Source organism: Acomys minous (genome assembly GCF_964271855.1).
Source record: "Acomys minous genome assembly, chromosome: 13".
In the NCBI taxonomy this organism is placed as follows: domain Eukaryota; kingdom Metazoa; phylum Chordata; class Mammalia; order Rodentia; family Muridae; genus Acomys; species Acomys minous.
In genome coordinates this window covers 81810531-81830057 of record NC_140495.1, presented here as the reverse complement: position 1 = coordinate 81830057, position 19527 = coordinate 81810531, and the positions used below count along the sequence as shown (strand labels likewise).

Sequence of the window (19527 nt, the reverse complement as noted above, 5' to 3'; positions counted from 1 at the left end):
ACAACACTGTGGGCAGCACTCGGAGACGAGGGCGTGAGTGGGGGTGTAACTCGCAGTCGGACTTAGTGTTACTGGCTGGACAATAAAGCAGCTAAAATTGACTCGAATCTGACATGGGGTCTGCTAAGGCTCAACTAAAATTAGAGACTGAAGCTAATGAGGCACTTCGCCTACATTGTTTGGATTGGTTTTTACTTTGTAAGCATCTCCTGTCTGCCTGCCTGCCTGTCTCTGTCTCTGTCTCTGTCTCTGTCTCTGTCTCTGTCTCTGTCTCTGTCTCTGTCTCTGTCTCTGTCTCTGTCTCTGTCTCTGTCTCTCTCTCTCTCTCTCTCTCTCTCTCTCTCTCTCTGTGTGTGTGTGTGTGTGTGTGTGTGTGTTTGTGTGAGTGTCAATGTCTGAAAAGTCCAGAAGAAGGCATCAGATGCCCTAGAGTTGGAGAAACAGGTGATTGTCAGGCCACATGATGTAGGTGCATGGGCTCGGCTGCTGGAAAATAGACTCAAATCCCTGGAAGAGCAGCAAGTGGTCTTAACTGCTGAGCCAGTTTTCTAGCTTATCTATACATTTTTAAAAAATGTACAAAACATGAACATATAGTGTGACATATTTTCTCATGGGTCCCCAACCCCATGTTGGGACCTGAACCTAGGCCTGTGTCTCCAGCCCCCTCAAGATCAATACGCACATTTAACTGCTGAGCCATCTCCCCATTTCCTGTGAGGATAAGACTCTTTGGATCTATTTTGCACAACAGCTGCACTTGAAGTGTCTTTGTAAAGGTTTTTAAAAAATGACTATAATATGTTTATAAAAATTTGGCAAAAGTATTTCTTGTGAGTGTTTAAAGGCTATAAATGTCATGAAAATGTCAAATCTTTTACAAGATTGAAAGGTAAAACTGAGGACCAGTGCTAAAGAAATGGTCCAGAGCCCTGAGGTCTAACCAGCTGCACTGGGACTCTTTAGAAGTAATTGCTTCTGTCTGCACAGGGAGACAGTGCCTGTACCCACCAGCAGCTACTGTGGTGGCCTTCAGCACCCAGAAGACTCTGCCTCTGGGAGCCAAGAAGACTTCTATCTTGAACACCCAATCTGCTTACTTCCTAATTTGGAAACATCTGTATGTAGGGCCCAGGACAAGAGATCTGCCTTTTATATATATATAAAAAGTTATATCTAAGCCAACCTCTCTGCTTTTCATAAACTAAATTCCAAACGCCATTTTTTCCAGTCATCTTTTGAGTTTCACCCACACATCAGCCACAAATTCTGGGCCACGATGAGACTGTGGTCAGCATGGTGTCTGGTCAGCTAGCTAAAGATAACCAGCTAACTTACTGGCTCTGGGCTCAAAGCACACAGCCCACCACAGAACAACCAAAATGTATTTGAAAAAGACTTAGTGTTGAGAGATGGTTAAGACACTAGTCCAAGAGTTGAAATGTTCTCTGTCAGAATATCTCTATCAAGGACTTGAGAGATGGCTCATCTGGCAAAGCGTCTTGCCACCAACCTTGATGACCTCAGTTCGATTCCTAGGTTCCATGTAGTGGAAGGAGAAAACTGATTGTCCTCTGACCTCCACATGTGTGAACAAATGCACACATGCACGTGTGGGTGCACACACACACACATCGCGATGAAAACTAAAGTCAGATGTTTGCTTGCACTTTGCTGGAAAGACAATTTGCACTTGGCACTATGAATGGAAAGCAGGTTGGGATAGGCTGGGCTAGCAAGATATGTGGTGTCATGGGGGATGGGAGGGGGAAATCTGCATATTCCCTCCACTTCCAAGACAGGAGAGTGAGAGTCACTCATCCCCTCCTCCCCACACGCCCAGGAAGGATACTGATTTCATTGTCCCTCTGCTTGAGAAGATCTCGGAGCTTTGTATGTTCTGTATCTTTCAGCGGTTCTTGGCATACTTGGTGTGTGGTTTCAGAGGAGACAGGATTCATTAGGGTCTTCTTGTCATTCAACAGCTTCTGTAAGTTGGGGAAAGAACTTACTGAGCATGCTCACATTCTAAATGTCTTTGCTGCTAGGCTGTTCCTAGCCCACACTGGGCATGCGTGTCTGACCCCGTCCTTGTCTTTCAGGAAGTTACTGCATTTGCTATATATGTTTTCCTCCTCCTTCCCTTCTTTCCTAATCCCCTCTCCCTTAGCTTTTCCCTCCTCTAAACTGGTAAATTCCTCCTTAAATAGTATCTCCGCTAGACTCCTTCCCCCACCCCAGTTGTGAAGCTGTTTACTTAAATTTGTAGTATTCCCTCCCAGAGGGAGGAAGGAGGCTCTATGACCCAGGAAACAAAGCCAGGAGCAAATAAAACCCCCAAGACACAGGAAGCTCTTGGAACTTACAAGGTTCAATGTCCTTCCGCTAAGGTTAACAAGCAGAAAACAACCATTGGAGGAGAGGAGACTCTTGCAGTGTGGCCTGGAAGCCTATGCAATTTTTCTGAGTCATCACCTATGCTGGGGTGGAGCTTTTAAATAATGCACAAGCCTTGAAGTCACCAATGTTCTGTAACCCCAATAAGTTCATTGATTCACTCAAATCAACTTGGGTGGGATCATTTCTTTGGTCTGTTAGTGCCTCATCTAAGGTAAATCAATGTTTGTTTACACCTCCACTGAAAACAGTAAAATGCTCCATCATCTCAGTATTTTCATGACGAATGCAAAACTGCGAGGGAAAACTGGTGACATTCCCACCCACTTATGCCCCCACAAAACCAAACCTTCAGAGGCTGAGGAGAATTAATAAGCTATTCAAATAAATGGTAATACTGAAAAATAATCCTGGACATGATCATCTTGTTACTGTTTGAAAATGTGTATGTGCACATTTGTGTGTACATGTGTGTATGTGTGCGTGTCCATGTGTTTCAGCAGAGACATATTCTGAGCACAAGTCAGAGACTCCTGGCAAAGCAGTTAGAAGTCCGTGGGCAGAGTTTATTTGTGGAAAAGGATCCCCGTGGCTGCTCGGTGATAATCGTTGCAGAGTTGGATGCTCAGGCTGTTTTCTGACTATGTAGAGCTGGGACCTGGCATTTCAGGAGTTGGTCAACAGGAAGAGTTTATATTGCAGCCGGAGCATGGCAAGACGTGGCTGAGACTGGAGGAAACATTGACATTTACCTTAAAATGATGAAAACAGTGGTGGACTTTACGCATATCGGCGCCAACTTCCAGTCTACTCTCTGGATCTTGGTCTTCCAAAAAGGATGCGATTAGTTTTTCCAGCCTAAAGAAAATACATAATTCATGAGAAGCAAGAATGAGCTTAGAGACCTTACAGAGTCTGGTGGCTTGACTTGCGTGTAGAATATGCGAAGTACAGGACAAGGGGCCCATATTTTCTTAGACTTCATTACTTGATGTGACTGTGAAAGTGAGGATGGAAAGCATATTGATAAAGCAAAATCTGCAACTGTGCGAATACTTGGCTAATTTCCAATGAATGTTCACATGCATTTCTCCCACAAAAGCTATTTGAGGGGCTGGAACGGTGGCTCAGCGGTTAAGAGCACTCACTGTTCTTACAGAGGATCTGAGGTGGGTTCCCAGCACCCATGTGGCCCTCTCCTGGCCTCCGAGGGCACAGCATGCATGGATGCACTAACGCGTTCACAGGCAGGCACACGCAGATATACACAATTAAAAATATATAATTAAATGGTTTTAAAAATCATTTGATTTCTATAACCTTCCCATTCCCACCACACTCAACCTCTTCGCCTCTGTGCCAAGCTGCCATATTGTTAGGGGAAGTAATAAAAATAAAGAATTCCTATGTTAGGTCCATTAAAGGTGCATGGTACTCAGCCCAAGCTGGCCCTCAGCAGTGCTCCACAATGCCGTTAGTCACTCCTGGGGGTGGAGTGGGGCTTGTGGTCCCCACAGTGGTTTTTCCCAATCTTCCCATGATCCCCAAGTTTGCCACTGAACTTCCCCAGAGGACCAGTGAGGCACCTTCTCACCGGACTGAGAAAGCCAAGATGCTGCCACAGCCTGTGCATTCTGTGCATCCTGGCAAAAACCTGCCTCACCACCCTGGCTCTCACCACTCTCATCCATAATGTGATAACACTCTCCCTGCTTCTCAAGGCTATCCTTTCCCATTTCCTTCCCTTCACCTCTCCATCACTATTCTAGACAGATCCTCTTCTCTCTGCTTTCAATAATTTTTATGGTCTTCCTATTCTAAAATACAAAAAAAATACCCCCCTCTTGGGAGGGGCAGCTGGCCACTATATATGGTGCTCTCAATCTCCTTTGCAGTATCTCCCGCCCCTGTTGCATTCTAGAATCTGTGAATGCAATGCACCTGCTCCAACCTGCTAGCCAGCCACAGTGTTTCCTAATCATCACAACAGGCCTAGGAAGACGTTTCAGTCAGGAGAGTGCTCATCACACAACCAAGAAGCCTACGATCAGAAATCCAACACTCACAGAAGAAGTCAGCAATGGGGTGCTTGCCTGTGAGTCCCAGCAGTGGAGAAGTGATGGAGTGGCATCCCTGGGGTTTGCTAGCCAGGCAGTCTAGCTGCATGAAGCAAGACCAGTGAGACACCCTGTATCGAAATACAAGGTGGAGGGTGATAGAGGAAGATGACAAACATTGACTTCTGCCCTCCATATGCACATTCATGCATGTGTGTACACACACCCCCACACGTGCATATGGGCACACAAACACGCACACACGCATGCGTGCATGCGCACAGATGGCAAAGAATGATGAGATAATTCTTGGTGCTCTTTGCTTCACCCCCCCCCCAACATTAGGTGCTCACTGCAAATACATAGGTTAGTAAGTGGACTCATTTTATGGACTCCATCCCATTGGGTTGGTTTGGGACCCTAGACAAGGAAAGCTGAAGGCAGAAGGAGGATGGTGAGTACTTCAGCTGCCTGGGCTCAGAGCAGCTCTTCCAGATCATCCTAACATGGTGAACACATCGGCATACTTTCCATTTTTTTTTTTTGCAACAGCACATGCTTCCCTCCTGCTGTTGTTATCAGGGCCCCACACAACACAGAATAATTCCCGTTCCAAAGCAGATGTGGGGGTTTGTTTCCATGTGTTCCTACAGCCTGTAACACAGACAGCTGGCATTGCCAAGCATGAGACAATTTATATTGTCATTCTGTTTTTCTGATTTTGTCTTGTTTTCTTGAGACAGAATCTTCCCCCATAACCCAGGATACCTTCATATTTACGAGGTAGCCCAGACTGGTCTCGAACCCATGCCAATCCTCCTGCCTCAGGCTCCTGAGAGTCATGAGCCATCTCCTTTACTAGTATGTTGTGACCGTCAAGGCATAGTCCTCAGAGGTAGGGCAGTCCCTACTTTCACATTTTGTCTTAGGTTATATTGTTGTTGCTGTGACAAAACACTCTGACGAAAGCAACTTAAGCGAGAAGGGGGTTAATTTAGCTCACGGTTCACGTCCATCACGGGAAGTCAGAGTCAGGGCAGTGGGAGCATGAAGCAGCTGGCCACTCTGCACCCACCCTCTGGAAACAGAAAGAGGCACACCTGCGGCTGCTCAGGCCCAGCCCCACCTCCCCACCCCAGTTTCTGCACTTTCCATCATCTAGGGATCCTGCACAGGCCTCAGGTGCAAAATCCGCATCGCCCCCTGGTGCACTCAGTGATTGGAAACAGCAAATGTGACGAGCTGAAATTAAAAGCCAGGACAGGCTTGCCTCATCATATATTTCCGATATACGATTTTTTAAAAAGCCTATTTTGAGCAGATTTTATTTTCCTCTTAAGGGACAGGGTCTCAAGGCTGACCTTGAACTATGTAGGTGAGAATTACTTTAAGCTTAGGATCCTCCGGCCTCTGCCTCCCTAGGGCTAGGACCATAGGTGTGGGCCACCACACCCAGGGCACTGAACTAAGTTTTTAAGTGAGGGCAGACTCAAAGCACCGAGGATCAGTATTATGAGCACTTTTAAAATACAACAGATGATGGCTCTTGAAAGGTCTGATACTCAACTCTGCAGTTTGTGAGTCCAGGTTTTCGCAGCGCCAGCTTCTCTAAAGGTGTGCCCACCTTGCTAAGATCAAACATTCTCATAGCAATAGAGGCTTAGAGACGCTTAGCATCTACAACAAAGGGACAGGGGATCAAAATAGCTGGCCTGAGGGGGGCTGCAGATGGCTGTGCTGGTACAGCTGGGCAGGCATGGTGTCTCTAGACCCTCTGGGGCGGTAGGACAACAGCCTGGGACGTTTCACTACCAAGTTCCCATCTCTTGTGCAGGAGGGCAAGGCCAATATGTCTGACCTAAAACTGGGAGTTGATATTCTACCTGTGTATATAAAAGAACAAACCGACACCAGTGTCAGTATGCTAGAAGGTACCAGACTGAAGGAGAAAACCCCAAGGGTAGCGTCCAGTATAAAGTCTGTCTTCAGGGCCAGGAGACTGAGACTCCGGTGAGACTTCTCCAGATGGGAGCTGGGAGTATGCAGCCATGGGGCAAGAAGTGGCCCAGTCCAAGGTGTGAGTAGCAGGTTGTGGCTCTTGCCTTCTGTGGACGATTGGATGGAGATTATCTCCTGGCCATCCAGGCACTATTGGGTCCTAGCCTGCAGGTGGCCATCTCAATGGATCTCTATGGGGGAACAACTGCTAGCTTACCTTGTTCAGCTGAGGCTGAACAAGAGGTGTGCAGCTAGCTGCCTTTACCTGCTTTTTCTGTTCCTCACCCTTTACCCAAGCCTGCTCTGGAACAGCCTAAGCAAGCGTCATGCCCAAGTCTCCAGATGGCCACTCCAAGCCTGGTGCTGGCTACTCTGTACACCAGGTCATCGAAGCTTTCTGTTCTGCTGGGCACGAGCAGTCACAGTGACAAGTCGCTGGGCTCCAGTCCTTCCGTCTCCGTTGAAGCCCCTCCATAAGAAGGAACCCACAGGTTTCTGAACATCCCCAAGAGATGTCCCCCATTTGGCCCCATAGGACAGTACATGCGTGCAGTCATAGCTGCTGATGGAGGTGCTATCCTTCCTCCTTTGTATTTCTGCATTCCCTGAGGAATGCTGGACTAGAGTCAAGGGGTAGCAGGTTTCTTTGATAGGCCAGCTCTCAGCTAGTGTCTGGGATGTGTCTGGGATCTCCAACCCTTCATGCCTACACAGCTTGAAGACCACAGTCTTTCCCAGTTTCCCTGACAACACGGCTCAGGCTGCAACTTGTATCCTGGCCCCAGGTCCTGTTCTGTGGTAGAGATCAGAAAGAAGGGCCTCAGCATGCCTACAGCAGGACCCATGTGGTAGCCCTTTTCCCTCTGGCACCTTTTCCACTTCCTGTCCTTTTTGTTCATCCTTGAGCCCAAGCACATCTGACACCTGGTGACAAGGGAGGGGGTTCTGACATTATGCCCCTAGGACAGTTTGTCCGGCCCTGCTGTCTGCTCCTGCCAGGCCCCATGCCCAGCCTATGGAGAAAGGCCGAGGAGAGTTGGATGCTTGCTAGCATTACCCCACCTTCCCCACAATGCTACAGATGCCCCTAGACTCTCGTGTGTACCCCTCTGCTGGACCTTAGCCCTCATCCTTTTAGAGGTGATGGAGATGAGGCCACAGAAAGAATCAGAGGTCCCTTGCTGGGGACTGGGGTGGGTCAGTCGAAACTTTCCTTTGCCCCACTGCTCCCTCAATTTACTTAATCACCCCCACTGGAGAACTATTTGCAGATATTTACAAAGATTTGAAGCAATGGATGGATTTCTGTATGAAGATTATTTTTGTGCTTCCTTTGCAGCAAAAGGAAATAATAGTAGGTTATAAAATGCATACAGAGTCTAAGTGAATAAAGACTGCCTATGGCCAAAATAAGAGATAAGGATAATATAAATTAATTAACCAACTGTATTGATAACTCCTTTAAATTCTACATGCAGCCTTTGAACTCCTTGTCTGCTATAGGCAAGTGCAATGTAAGCACCAGTTCTTATTTACATAATCCTTGATAGCTGAGGGATTAGCTCTGAGGAAAGAGGCTGGCTGCACCACAGGTTAGGGAGCAGAGGCACTGGGTGGGAATGGAGCTGCAGGCATGCAGGAGAATGAAAAGGACTAGCCACACCTGTGCAGGGACCGTGGCAGCAGCAGCAGAGGTGGAATAGGCCTGGATGGCACAGCAGAGGCTGAAACTGGTAAAAAACAGAGGTCAAAGCCAACAGCCAACTTACAGAAGCATGCAACAGAGACAGCTGCTGAGGTAAAGGACTGGGGAACAGCAACTGGGATGTGGACCAGACCCACACAAAGAGCCCTTCAGGTCACAGTTCTAGGGCCAATGCAGACACTGGGGCTGGGGGGCCCTGGGAAGACAAGGCCAAGGGGGAAAAGAACAGAGGTGCCAAACAAGATGGCATAAGAGAGAAAGGGCTTAGGTGAGAGGAATCTGAGCACATATGAAGGAACAGGTTTGCTGGGAAATTCAAAAGAATAAAAGGCCAGTTGGAGAGGTCTGGCTCTCCCAGGCTATTCGTTCCCACAATTAAATCCCCTCATGGTTCCCACACTGCCCGACTATTTCTTGATCAAAGGTAATAGAAGCTATACCTAATCTTTGCTCCACATCTCTTTTTCCATAATCCTGTCTTGTATAAAACTGAATTTGTTGATAACACTAAAGTTTCAAATATACAATTCTCAGCTCATTTCTTTAGCAAAATAATTTAAATCACAGCCTTGTTTCATATTTTTGAAATGCACTATAATATATTTAATTGGACATATATATATATATATTTAATTTGACAAGCTAATCTAATTAGAAATTATATTATATATTTAATTAGAAAAGCTCATAAAAATTGAAAGACAGGTTAAAAGGATTTTGTGATACATAAATATGGCATAAGGCTGTAGTGGTTTGAATAGGAATGGCCTTTGTAGTCTCATGTGTTTGAATACTTGGTCCTCAGTGGTTAGAACTGTTTGGGAAGGATTAGGAGGTGTGGCCTTATTGTAGGAGGTATGTCATTAGGATGCACTTTAAGGTTTCAAAAGCCCATACCAATCCCAGTTAGCTCTCTCTCTCCTCTCTGCCTTGTGGTTGCTCTTAGCTACTGCACTAGCACCATGCTGGCCTGCCTGCTGCCATGCTCCATGCCATAATGGTCATGGATTCACCCTCTGGAAACATAAGTCCCTAATAAACTCTTTCTTCTATAAGTTGCCTTGGTCATGGTGTCTTATCACAGCAATAGGAAGGTCACTAGGATAAAACTATGCAATTGATTTTTATGTTTATTTTTCAATACTATTAAATTTTATTATGTAACAAAAGGGAATAACACAATTAAAATGAAATAATAAAATAAAATAATAGTTGAAATAAAAGAAATAAGTATTTTAAAAGGTGGGCTAACTCAATTGTTAAGAGCATTGCCTGCTCTTCCAGGACACAGATTTGATTTTCTGTACCCACCTTGCAGCTCATAATCATCAGTGATATTGCCTTAAGGGGATCTAACACCCTCTTTTGACCTTGGTGGGCATGTAGTGCATAGACATACATGTAGACAGAATACCCATACACATAAAATAATAAAATAAATGTAAAAAAAAATTTCTTAGGGCTTGAGAGATGACTTTGGGCTTAAAAGCACATACAGCTCTTGCAGAGGACCAGCATTTGGTTCCTGGTACCCACAGTGGATGGGTGTGGGGCTCCCAACCTCCTCTAACTCCAGTTCCATGGAGCCAGGGGCACCTGATGGCCTCCACAGGCACCTGTACACATGCACAAGTACACATGCAGAGACATAGACACATTGACCCATCCAACCACACCCATCCCCCCACACACATACAGACACAGGAGCCTCCCCCCACACCTCCATACCCTCCCTGTGAATGCTTGGGTATGTACAGACACTGAGCTGCTTAGTTTTCATCAATTTAACACAAAGTAGAGTCACGTGGGGAGAGAGAGCCCGGTGGAAGAATCACCTTCATCAGATTCGACAAGTCTGTGGGGATATTTTCTTGATTAAAGATTGATATGGGAGGGCCCAGTTCACTGGGGGCGGTGCCACCCCTGGGTTGGGAGGGTGGGGCAGGTATGTAAGAAAGCAGGTTTGGAAAGCCATGGGGAGCAAGTGGGGAAGCAGCACCCCATTCACAGTCTCTGCTTCAGTTCCCCTTCCCCCAATAATAAACTATAATCTGTAAACCAAGTTAACCCTTTCCTCCCTAAGTTGTTTTTGGCCGGTGATTTATCATGGGCCAGAGAGCAAACTAGATTAGAAATACGTTAAAGAATAGAAACAAACCCTTGAAAAGATAAACAAAGTCTTAGGGCTCACAAAGCCCGAGGAGCGCGAGGCAGGGGGCACTGGGAAGGGTGAAGATGCTGAAAGCGAGGAACTGCCGGCCCCTGCAGCCACACCTCGCTTCACAACTCAGCAGCCCATGCGTACCTGGACCTCTGATGAAAGAGCTGTCGAGCCCCAAAGAACCCACTGTGCCGACTGTGATCCGTAAATGAAATTGCCGTTCACGCCTCATCCTTCTTGCCTTTATGCCTTTCGTGTCCATCCCTTTGGCCGATTAGAACCCAAAACAGTTGAATTTAGGAGAATAAAGGAATCACCCGAGTGGAGAGGCAGCCTCGTGATGGAGCCGGGCCTATTTAATCATATTAGATAGCAATTTCTTCAGTACTCAAACGCTCCCACAGCTCCCCAACGATAATTAATACAAGCTGTGGACCACATTTTTCGTTTGGGTTTTAATATCTTCAAAATGTGGTGTCAGGACCCGAATCACTCCGTGCTGGAGTGTGGAGACTTCATCTGCAGTGAATTATGTCTTCTGAACGATTTCAGAGATCTTATTCCTTATAAAGTGAGCGGGATGCACATTAGCCACTAATGACCTCCGGGAGATAGAACCCACAAAGTTCAGGCTATTGCAAATAGCTGGCCACTTTATCTGAAGCCAGGAGGAAGGGTGCCTGGGAGGCAAGAGACATGAATTTAGGACCATGTTAGCAGATAATCCATCCCCTCCCTTAATGCATGCCTGATTATTACTTGGACTTTTTTTCTTTTCAATCGAGCGGTGTGAATTAGCTGTTAGATAAAATACTGACATTAGTTAAGCAAGATATTTCTCAATTCTATCCCTGAGACATCTCAGACAGAGCTGACTCTAGAGAATGAATTAAGTTGGCCATTGCATTAATGGAGAGTCTAACTCGGGGAATAACAATTAAGACCCTGACCTGTTGTTCACTGAGAACTTCTTGATTCCTCGTTCTGAGAATGCTGGGTTTGTAAGACTCACGGTCAAGTCTGTTCACTCTACTCTCCTGGCGTTTGATTTTCAAAACCAGTGAGGTGGTTTTCAATGTTTGCATCAGTTACTTTCCTCATTTCTCTCGGAAACACTTGCAACATTGGGAAGGAGAGTTTACGGTGGCTCACAGTTTGAAGGCCTACAGTCCATCAGGGTGTGAAAACCATGTTTGCAGGATTGTGAAGCAACTGGTCACACTGCATTCACAGTCAAGGTACATATCTAGAGAGAATAACGCTGGTGTTCAATGGGCCTTCTCCTTTTTATGTGGTTTATGACCTCAGTCCATGGGATGGCATCACCTACTTTTCAGGGCTGGTCTTAATATCTCAGGTACCCTGTTCCAGGATCTCATTCAAAGATATAGTCAGAGGTTTGTTTCCATGACGACTGAACAAATTCTGTCAAGTTGACAACCTAGCTTAACCATCACAATGGTGCCTTAAAAGTCCCATAGGCTAAAGAGATGGCTCTGTGGTTAAGAGTACTGGTTGCTTTTCTAGAGGGACCTGGTACAATTCCCGGCATAGCATCTGTAACTCCAGTTCCAGAGACTCTGACACCTTCATCAGACACAAGGCAGGCTGTGGTGCACAGACATGTAGGCCGGCAAACTACCCATAGACAAAAAAATTATAATAATAATTTTTAAATAAAATAAAATAAACACCAACCCCCCCCCCAACTACAAATCTTGATGGTTTTAAGGCATAAATACTCATGGAAGTGATAAAAATAGAAGTAGAACAACTCTGGTCATATAAAATAAAGCTGAAATAGTCTTGCAAAGATTGTTCTGGACGGGCTTACACTTAAAAATTATTTGTGGTTTATGCAAAGTTCAAACTTAGCTGAGCATCCCATATTTTTATGTGCTCAATCTGACCACCCTCATCAGAAAGCCTGCAGGCCTCCCAGCTCTGACCTGACCTGGTGGTGTGTACCCCACTAGAGGCGCTCAGTGCTGGGGTGTGGATCACCACTGCAGGCGCTCAGTGCTGGGGTGTACACCCCACTGCAGGCACTTGGTGCTGGGGTGTGGATCCTCACTGCAAGCACTTGGTGCTGGGGTGTGCACCCCACTGCAGGCACTCGGTGCTGGGGTGTGCCTCCACTGCAGGTGCTCAGTGCTGGGGTGTGCACCCCACTGTAAGCCCTTGGTGCTAGAGTGTGTGTCCTCACTGCAAGCACTCAGTGCTGGGGTGTGCACCCCAATGCAAATACTTGGTGCTAGGGTGTGCACTCCACTCAATCACTCGGTGCTGGGGTGTGCACCCCACTGCAGGCACTCAGTGCTGGGGTGTGCACCCTACTGCAGACACTCAGTGCTGGGGTGTGCACCCCACTGCAGACACTCAGTGCTGGGGTGTGCATCCTACTGCAGACACTCAGTGCTGGGGTGTGCACCCCACTGCAGACAGTGCTGGGGTGTGCACCCCACTGCAGACACTCAGTGCTGGGGTGTGCACCCCACTGCAGGCACTCAGTGCTGGGTGTGTATCCCTGTTCCCCATACACTCAGGAGGGCCTGACAACTGTTGCTCATTAGTGACCTATTGCCTAGTAATCCATTTGAAAGAAGGCCCAATGCTACTGTTCTTTTCTGAAAGAATAAAAAGTGCTCGAAGCTTTGCCTATGGCGTCGGAATGTTTCCACATGAAGAATACACTATGTTTTTGATTGACTCTGAAGCTAATAATTCAGAGAGCTATAAAGCTGTTCGGAGCCCTGAGGGGCTGGGATTTGTGGAGACTGATTTTTCTCGGGCAAGCAACCAACTTGGTAGGGATCTATGCAAGTCCAGCCACTTCTCCAAGGCTGTTTATGTATCTTTAAAATAAGGAAACCAGACGTGCAGTCTCCCTCGTCTTGATCCTTCTATCTGCAAGGCTCTCCAGGCCAACTTCACTTTATTAAATCTTTCTTAATTCAGTCAATCTGTTAAAAATTGCCCCTGTTTTCCCCAGTCAAAAGCAATCTTTGCCCTTCTAATTACTCCAGCACTCGAATTTAGGTAGAATTGTATTTTATTTATGTTTATATATTTTTAAAAAACTTTAGTGGGTGTGTATATATGTCAGTGTGAGTGTGTGTATGTGTGTGTGTGTTTGTGTGTGTGTGAGAGTGTGTGTGTGTGTGTGTGTGTGTGTGTGTGTGTGTGTGTAGGTCAAGGTTCATGTCTGGTAACTTTTTAATGGCTCTACATTTTATATTTTGAGATAGGGTCTCTCTTTGAATCTGGAGCTCCCTTAGTTGACTATGGCAAGCCACTATAGTGAGCTCCAAGGATCCTTCTGCCTCTATGCTGCAGAGCTGGGATTATAGTTATGTGGTCCATGCAGGCTCTCCTCCCCAGCCCTATGGGTTCTAACCCAGGCCTTTGTGCTTGTGTGCCAAGCCATCTCCCCAGGCCCTAAAGTTAGGTACAATGTTGATTCTATACTCTAGATCATTTCCCTTTCAAGCCTGACTCCCTCTGTGGCTAGAAGCCAACAGCAACTCCCCTTTGTAACCCATTTGACTCTTCACTGTTTGCTGGCCACGTGGTAACCTGAGGAAGCAGCCTTTTTTAGCATCATGTTTGCAAAGGCATGGGCTGAGCCAATTTTGCTTTTCATCCAGGTCAGACTCCGCCTTGCATAGATCTGAGCAGCAGCACACAGAGACAGAGGAGCTAAAGCAATGACAGTGCTGCAGATATGCCCTGGGTGTCAGATCCACAGCAGGAAGTCCCTGTTCCGTACAGGACTGAGTGAAGACACTTCTAGACGGAGCAGAGAATTTACAATCACAGTCAGAGCAAGGGCCAGCATTCAATCTAGAAAGCATGGCAATGGAGGGCACACAGCATCCTTCTGAGTCAGAGGACAAGGCAGGACCCACTATGCAAGAAAATCCATCTTTGAGGTTGGATGGATGGCTCAGCAGGTAAGAAAGCCTACTGTGGCAGCAGAGGAGCCAAGTTCAGTCCCCAGCACCCATGTTAGCTGGCTCAGAATTGCCTGTAACCACAGCCTTAGGGATGCAGTGTCCTCTTCCGGACTCTCAGGAGATTGCTTCATTCACATGAGCATATACCTACACTCATACACACACACTATAATCTAAAAGAACAAGAAAGGAGAAAATATATCAGATTCATCAAAGCCCAGTCCTAGTTGTTTGCTGGTTAGAAATCAGAACGATCTTTACAAGGAGCAGTCATGCAGTAAGTGTCAGTGATGCCTTGTTACTTAAGGAATGAGTCTTGAGTATGCTAAACATGATCTCAAAGTGAAAACCTATAGAAACCAATCTTACGTCCTCTCCTCTGTCCTGATGCAGGAGAGAAATGTGGTATTTTGGAGGGTCAAGCTTAGCTGAGGACAAAATGTCTACCCCACACCTACAGAATAAGACTGGGGTGGCCACAGGCAGGGCAGAGCAGCCCTTGGAGCTGCCCCAAAGTAGCTTATGCCCTGTAGTTATAGGAGATGGCCTAGGGTCACCCCAGGGCTTCTCACCAGCTGTCTGCACATGTGGCTGTGGGATATGTATGCAGGAGCCATGTGACAACATGACTGTTCAGTGTGTCTCACTGAAGCAAACAGAAGCCGCCATGCCTCTCCTGCTTTACAACAAAGAGGGAAGCGATAAATTTAGAAGTCAGTCAATTGATCTAAAGGGTGGCCAATTAGAAAAAAAAAAGCACAATCCATCTATATTTTTTTCTTGGTAAATACCTCACAGGTTACTGGCCCCACAGTTACTTGAACTGGGAAGAAAATCATTGTTGGCATGAACTTTGGGACTTTCAGCTGTGACTACTTTAGCACAAACTGTCCGCCGTTAACTTGAGCACTGGTTAATATAATTCTAAGGACCCAAAGCTGAGCCAGAGGCAGTGTGTGTACACTCACTTCAGAGCCTGTGCTCTGTCTTGCTGCAGAAACCTCCTGCATATGAAGAGTCAGCATTTCCCGCCTTGCCTGCCTCAGAAGTCAGTCTTTTAGATACAAAAGGTGTTGCCTTTCCCCACCTGGGCAATGACCCAAGTCCTTTCTTGCTCCCCATCACACATCTCAGAAAGAACTACATTGTAAATGACCTAGCAAGAGCCAGTTAATGAAAGAGGGGGGAATCTAAATAAGCCTCAATGTCTGGTATCGACCAGCACAAAAACATTATGACAACTCCAGAACGTTCTAGTGTTCTATCATCTAAGTTCCTTAGAGGTTTATTGTGCAGAGGGCATGGTGGGTTACGATCCCAGAACTTGGAAGATTGAGGCACTCTGATACATAGTGACTTCCTGTTTTTAAAAACATTTATATTATAAGTGTGTGGGGTGGGTGTTTATGAGTGTAGGTATACACATGCCAGGGTGCACGTCTGGAGGTCAGATAACAACTTGCGGGGGTTGGTTATTTCCTTTTACCGGTATGGGTTCCAGGGATAAAGCTCCAGCCGTTGCGCTTGGCAGCAAGCACCTTTATCTGCTGAGCCATCTCAAGGGCCCAACTTTCTCCGAAAGCACAAAGTCATGTCTCCGAGACCCGGAGCTGAGAGTTGAGGTTACTCAGAAAGAGGAGACAACACATGGCTGCGGATGCCAGCAAGGGGGGGGGGTGTCTGATTAGCTGGAAAGGCGCACAGTGAGTGCTGCTCCCGCCCAGCTTGTGCCAGGCGGCTAACCTACAGTGTTCAGGCATGAGAGAAGCTGTCGGCATGCGTGGCAGTCAGAGGAGGGCTCGTGGAAAGGAAGTGGAACTCTGATTTCAGCAGAGATTTGTAGAAATGTGATGCCAGGCAGTCATGGCTACCTTGAACGAGGTCAAATTTTTGAAGGAGGTGGCAAAAGAGTGTTGGGCTAATGATGAACACTGAGTGAACAACTGGGAAGCCTGAAGTGGAGGGACAGGAGAAGATGGACAGCACCTGGGAACAGAAGACGAGCGTTCCCAGGCTCCCGGCACGGCACGTAGGCCAGCATCTTAGCGACACTGAGATAACAGGGACAGACTGTTTGCTTGGCCAGACAGGGCAGGCTGAGCACTTGGCTTTGGTTTGTCTTAGAGGATGTTTATCTTTTCTTAGGTTCTGGGGACCAAACTCAGGTCATCATCGGTCTTGGCAACAAGCCTCCTCACTTAACTGAGCCAACTTGCCAGCCCTTTACATGCCATTTGGACACAGTCCTCTGTTACGATGAGCTGATAGCCCTCCCCCCCCCCAATACATCTGTTTATTAGTTGTAAAATTAAAAAGAAGAATTTATCTTTAATGGAGCTGGTGACATGGCTTCGGGGGAGGGGTGTCTTCTGAGGGTACCAAGTCTGTAGACTCAAACAGGAAACAGCTCAATACCTCTTCTCAAAAGCCTCCAGGACTGAGGCTAAAACAAACTGTTCCCTCTGAACTCTGGTTAGCCCGTGGATTTGTAAGCAAATGAGATAAATTAGGAGATAGGCTGAAAGGTTAGGTTCGTAATGCACACACAGTTAGCACCCCTCACCTATCAAACCCCAAGTGGACAAACAGATTCCTTTGCCGTATCAACAACAATCCTCAAGTCAATTCATCTCAGCCTTTTATAAGATTTCGTGATGTCCCCTAACAATTTTTATGACATGTCTGAGTATTTTTAGTGCAGCCATTACACAGATGTTGAAATGTGAAATTCAGAAAATGGGAAGCAGAAGATTTTTGCCAACAGACATGTCCAGTGTTGGTAAGGAAAGAACAAAGAATTCAGAATAAAAACCACTTGTGTGTGTGTGTGTGTGTGTGTGTGTGGGCGATACCTGGAAAGTGCATTATGTTGGTAAAAATAAAGCATCATGCCACAGTTCCATGGGTGCAGGGAGCTCCAGCTAGCAGGAATCCCACAGCAGATGGGTGAGGAGACAGAGTTTTGCTTACCACCTCTCTGTGTGGGACAGAACAGTTATAAGCCCCTTGCAAAGTCACCAACTTCCCTCCAGTATGCAGCATCTCCTTTGCAAACCCCTGCTTGCTGCTCACTGGCTGCAAGCAGGCATGGACATAGGTAGGCAGGCACGAATACACACATGGTTTCTTATCTATTGTTAGGTTTTTCACAAGCATCACATACTGGGGCTGGAGAGCTGGCTCATCAGTCAGAAGACTGTGCTACTTCTATAGAGGACTCACGTTTGCTTCCCAGCACCCATTCTTGGTGACTCTTAACTTGCTTGTAATTCCAGCTTTGGGGGATCTGGTGCTCTTTTCTGGCTTCCAAAGGCCACTGCATTCAACACACACACACACACACACACACACACACACACACACACACACACACTACTTAATTTTTTTTAAACCTACACATTTATCTACTCATGCATGTTATAGCATATACACTTATACATACTTGCAAACATTTAAATACATTTTCATCTTAGTTTACACAATAATGTAAAGTCCACGAATCTGTTGTTTTGATGATTTAGGCTACTACTTCGTTTTTAATTTTCCAAGTATCTTACAGATTTTAGCAAAATTTTCTTCCTCAGGGAATATATGGAACTCTGTTATGGTTAAAGAAGTGAACAGTGAGACACAGCACAGTGTAGATTTGGGAGCATTTTACTAACATTCCATTCTGGTGACTAGTAGATTTTGGTTTGTTTAGTCTTTCAGATATGCAACAAGCATGCATGAGAGAGAGAGAGAGAGTGTGTGTGTGTGTGTGTGTGTGTGTGTGTGTGTGTGTGTGCTCACGCACACGCGTATATGTGTGCAGGTGCTCACACCCATCAGAGAAGACCAGGTGTCCTGCTCTATTGCTCTTTGACTTGTTGGCTTTGAAGCAGAGTCTCTCAATAAAACTGGAGCGAGGCAATCCCCAGCAGTCCCCCTGCCTCTGTGCCCCATTTGATGCTGGAGTTACAGGCATGCTTGGCCATACATGACTTTTTATGTGGGCCTAGGAATGTGCATGCACACCCCCAGGCTTGCAAGGCAGGTGCTCACACCCACTGAGCCATCTCCTCGCCCCTGGCTATGCTGCCTTGTATCAATCGTAGAATCACCAGCCTGAAATCACAGAATGTATACTAGTACAGCCTGATATGGAAACACAAATACTAACCAAGAGCATAATTTAATGATAAAATTGAAGAACCAGATGCAATTTCAATCTCCAAATTAACTATGTGTGTTATGCGATATTTTTCTATATGCCAAGAGGCAACATTTGGTTTTAATTCAACTACGAAATGCAGAGTGCAGTTAATGGGGGGAAGGGCATTCTCTCTTCTGCTCATTAATTAAGTGAAGCAATTTTATTGTGTTATTGGAGGTGTAAAGTCAGCAAGTCATATTAATTCCTTTAAATACAATCTTTTTATTTCAGTAGAAACTAGGAAATATTGCCAGGTAAAGAAAATAAGGGGAAAGCCCACTTATATTCCTAGTACTATTTTCTTTATCTTAAAAATATCCAGTATCTTTATTTTGTAGATGCAGGCTTGGTCGTGAGTGTTATCTAAAGACAATCATGATAGTATTTAGCGATAGGTGTTGGTGACAAGATAGCTCAGTAGGTGAGAACCTTTGCCACCAAGCCTGATGACTTGAGTTCAGTCTCCAGCACTCCAGTGAGGCCCAAGTCCCACAGATCCTTCTCTGCCCTCAACAAACATGGATGTTTGCACATCCCCCAAGTATGTGAAAACAATAACCAAGAATAAAGAGATGATAACGATAAAGGGGTGTTTGCTAGTGCCATTTGGGAAGAGGAGCCTCAAGTTATGAAAATGCCTCCAAGCTGGTGGCGCATGCCTGTAATCCCAGCACTCGGGAGGCAAAGGCAGGCGGATCGCTGTGAGTTTGAGGCCAGCCTGGTCTACAGAGTAAGTCCAGGACAGCCAAGGCTACACAGAGAAACCCTGTCTTGAACAAAAGAAGGAAAATGTCCCCAGAAGACTGGCTTATGGTGCAGTTTTTAAAATTAGTGATTGAAGTGGGAATGCCCAGCTTACTGTAGGAGATGCCACCCTAGGCTCAAAACCCTAGGTTGTGTAAGAAAGCTGGCTGAGCAAGCCTAGAGGAACAAGCCATTAGCGGCATTCCTCCATTGTCTCTGCTTCAGTTGTGACTGCCTTGTGTTCCTGCTCTGACTTTCTTTGATGACAGACAGGCTGCGGTATGGAAGTGTTAAGCAAAATAAACCATTTTCTC

At 46.1% G+C, this 19527-nt stretch overlaps 1 protein-coding gene across 2 annotated transcripts in view; it reads right to left on the bottom strand.

Annotated features, from left to right (window-relative positions):
- Positions 1-19527, bottom strand: part of KIF6 (kinesin family member 6) — a 284573-nt gene that overhangs the window by 145221 nt on the left and 119825 nt on the right. For both annotated transcript variants that reach the window (XM_084753670.1, XM_084753671.1), the window contains exons 11-12: positions 3150-3255; positions 1853-1988 (exon numbers count right to left, since the gene is read on the bottom strand). In XM_084753670.1, the coding sequence (XP_084609796.1) occupies positions 1853-1988; positions 3150-3255 (242 nt within the window). The remainder of the gene's footprint in view (positions 1-1852; positions 1989-3149; positions 3256-19527) is intronic.